The sequence below is a fragment of the Asparagus officinalis genome, chromosome 1 (genome assembly GCF_001876935.1).
Source record: "Asparagus officinalis chromosome 1, Aspof.V1, whole genome shotgun sequence".
Lineage (NCBI taxonomy): Eukaryota > Viridiplantae > Streptophyta > Magnoliopsida > Asparagales > Asparagaceae > Asparagus > Asparagus officinalis.
In genome coordinates this window covers 9,543,758-9,546,187 of record NC_033794.1, presented here as the reverse complement: position 1 = coordinate 9,546,187, position 2,430 = coordinate 9,543,758, and the positions used below count along the sequence as shown (strand labels likewise).

General features: G+C 38.7%; 1 protein-coding gene across 1 annotated transcript; it reads right to left on the bottom strand.

The window, feature by feature from the left end:
* On the bottom strand, positions 1,115 to 2,112 carry LOC109848873 (nuclear transcription factor Y subunit C-6-like). The gene has a single exon (XM_020418591.1). It carries the CDS (start codon positions 1,855 to 1,857, stop codon positions 1,324 to 1,326), a length of 534 nt encoding a protein of 177 aa, XP_020274180.1. The 5' UTR covers positions 1,858 to 2,112; the 3' UTR covers positions 1,115 to 1,323.

Here is a 2,430-nt window from a genome sequence, read left to right as displayed (position 1 = left end):
CAAGGGGAAGGGAACTCCCTTCCCTTCCCTTCCATTCTCTCACCTAGTTTCCCTTAACTTCACTTAACCCCATTGAAATCCAAACACACCCTAAATCAGATGTCTAGAACTCAAAGAAGCATGTCAAGTATACCAAGCATTGTAATGTACAAGCCCAAAGTGCATCTCACACAGCTATGTCATAATGAAAAAGAAAAGAAAAACACATGCACATCAACAGATGTTCCCAAATCAAAACCACAACGATTGACATCAGCACAAAACACACAAATAGCTGAGGTGTATACATTACAAATTTCTTTAACAGCTATCGCTGATATCAGGAATATAAGAAGCATCATTCTGAGATGATTTATAATTGTTGGCTTTCTTTTCTTTATTGAGCTGGTTTGCCTTAGAACTACCAACATTACAGTATTTGTTTCAAACATTTTTAGTTTTCAAAGGAACAAAGGTCTTGATGAGTAGTAAAATATCCATTTATATTATCCATTAACTCATTCCTTATGTTGTAATGATGTTGATAAGTGTGATATTATCATTACCTTTAGCTTGCTCTTGCTGGCTTCAATTTTTCAACCACCCATTTGCATATCGTGAGATTAATATTTATTAAAATCATTTCTATCTCATTATAGTCTTCCTCTTTACATATTCTTAGTATGACTACTAATTATTGTTTCTCTCCTCATTCATTACAAATGTGGCTTGCCTTGGAAACAATGCTTCCATTAAATATTTCTCTAATTACCAATGATCTTAAGTAGTATAATAATTGTTTCTTTAGTTTTCAATGATCATGAGAGCGTGACACCATGTTAGCACTAATTACTACTTGCATGGACAAACAAATAGCAATGTCAGATGAGCTTAGACAAGAAGAAGGAAGATTAATTCAACGCCTCAAAATTAATCAGTGGAATTTGGTTACTACATTTTGCTCCTAAAGGTAAACACATTTATGAAATATTTGCACAATAGGTTAAGAAATAATACCGGAAACTGAAATTTTGATAATATTTCTAACTTATAGTATAACATTCAGGGCGAAGTAAAAGAACAATTATCAAATCATCCTATTACATCAATATATAAGCGCAACAACATTGTAATGTAGAGAAACTATCCCTTTCGAAAATTTAATGCTATTTCTCAACTTTGTAATTATTCCAACCCAAGTAAAGTCTCATGAGCATCAAGCATTCAACAAAACATATTATGAAATTAACTACATTTCATACTCATAAACATCAAGAGGGTAACAAAAACAAGTTATTAAAGATGAAATCAAAATCCAACAAAAACCACTCACAATTGGAAATTTCACTGCGGCACGTAAAAATACCCCATCGGATCACCTCCGGCGACGACATCGGGCCCACCAATCCCGACCCCAGCCTCATCCTTCCCCTCCTCCCTCGGCACGATATCGACCAAGAAGTCGAAAACCTCCGTCCTCGTGATCGCCGCCGCGATGTCGTTCTTCTGCAGGGTCCTCCTCTTGTTCTCCTCGGCGTGGGCCCACCCTCGGTGGGTGATCTCAAGGATGAACATCTCGCACGCGCGCGCGAAGACGACGGGGGCCTCGGCGGCGATCATGCGCACGTCCTCGTCGGCCTTCATGATCTTCTTGATTCGGGCCAAGGGGAGGTTGTGGTTCTTGAAATCGGTGGTTTGCTCGATCTCTCGGTGCTGGTCGGCCCAGAAGAGCTGGAGCTGTTGGGTTTGCTGCTGTTGTTGATGCTGCTGGTGTTGATGGTAGAGGTGGTTGTAGGGTAAGTAGGGTGTGCCTGCGGGGTATTGGACCGCTGCGGGGTTCATTGGAGGAGGAGGGGTTCCGTGGCCTTGAGGATCCATTTGGGATTGGATTGGGGATGAAATGGAGCGAACCCAGATGTCAAAATTTGATCTTTTGAGAGAAAATTAAATAAAGATTGGATCTTGTTAGAGATTAGGTTGATGGAAGGGAGAGAGATCTATGGAGCTAAATGTATATGAGGAAATGAAACCCTCATTGGACGAAAAGGGAAAGGGAAAGGAAGAGAGTTCCGTTAGTACTCGGGAATTATAATAGAGAAGATTTTTGGGCTTTTTGTACCTTTTAGCTAAAAAATTAAATAAGGAATATAAATTTTTGGGAGGAGATCTAAGAGGTCACAATTTAAGTGGCATGCGGGTCTTTGAATTTTTTAAAAAAAATTTATTATATAAAAAATTTGGGCGAATCGGATTTGGATAGTGCAAGATTAGGAAATTGTTCTATTTTTGTGGAGGGTGAATAGGATACCAGTTTTCTTCAATATCACAAAGTTTCATCAAAGTTGATCTGAACAGAGAATGTGAGTCCAACTGTCCAAGTCCCATATCACAATGCTTGTACAATAAATATGTCAATAATGGAAATAGATCGTACATTGCAAGCTTTATTTT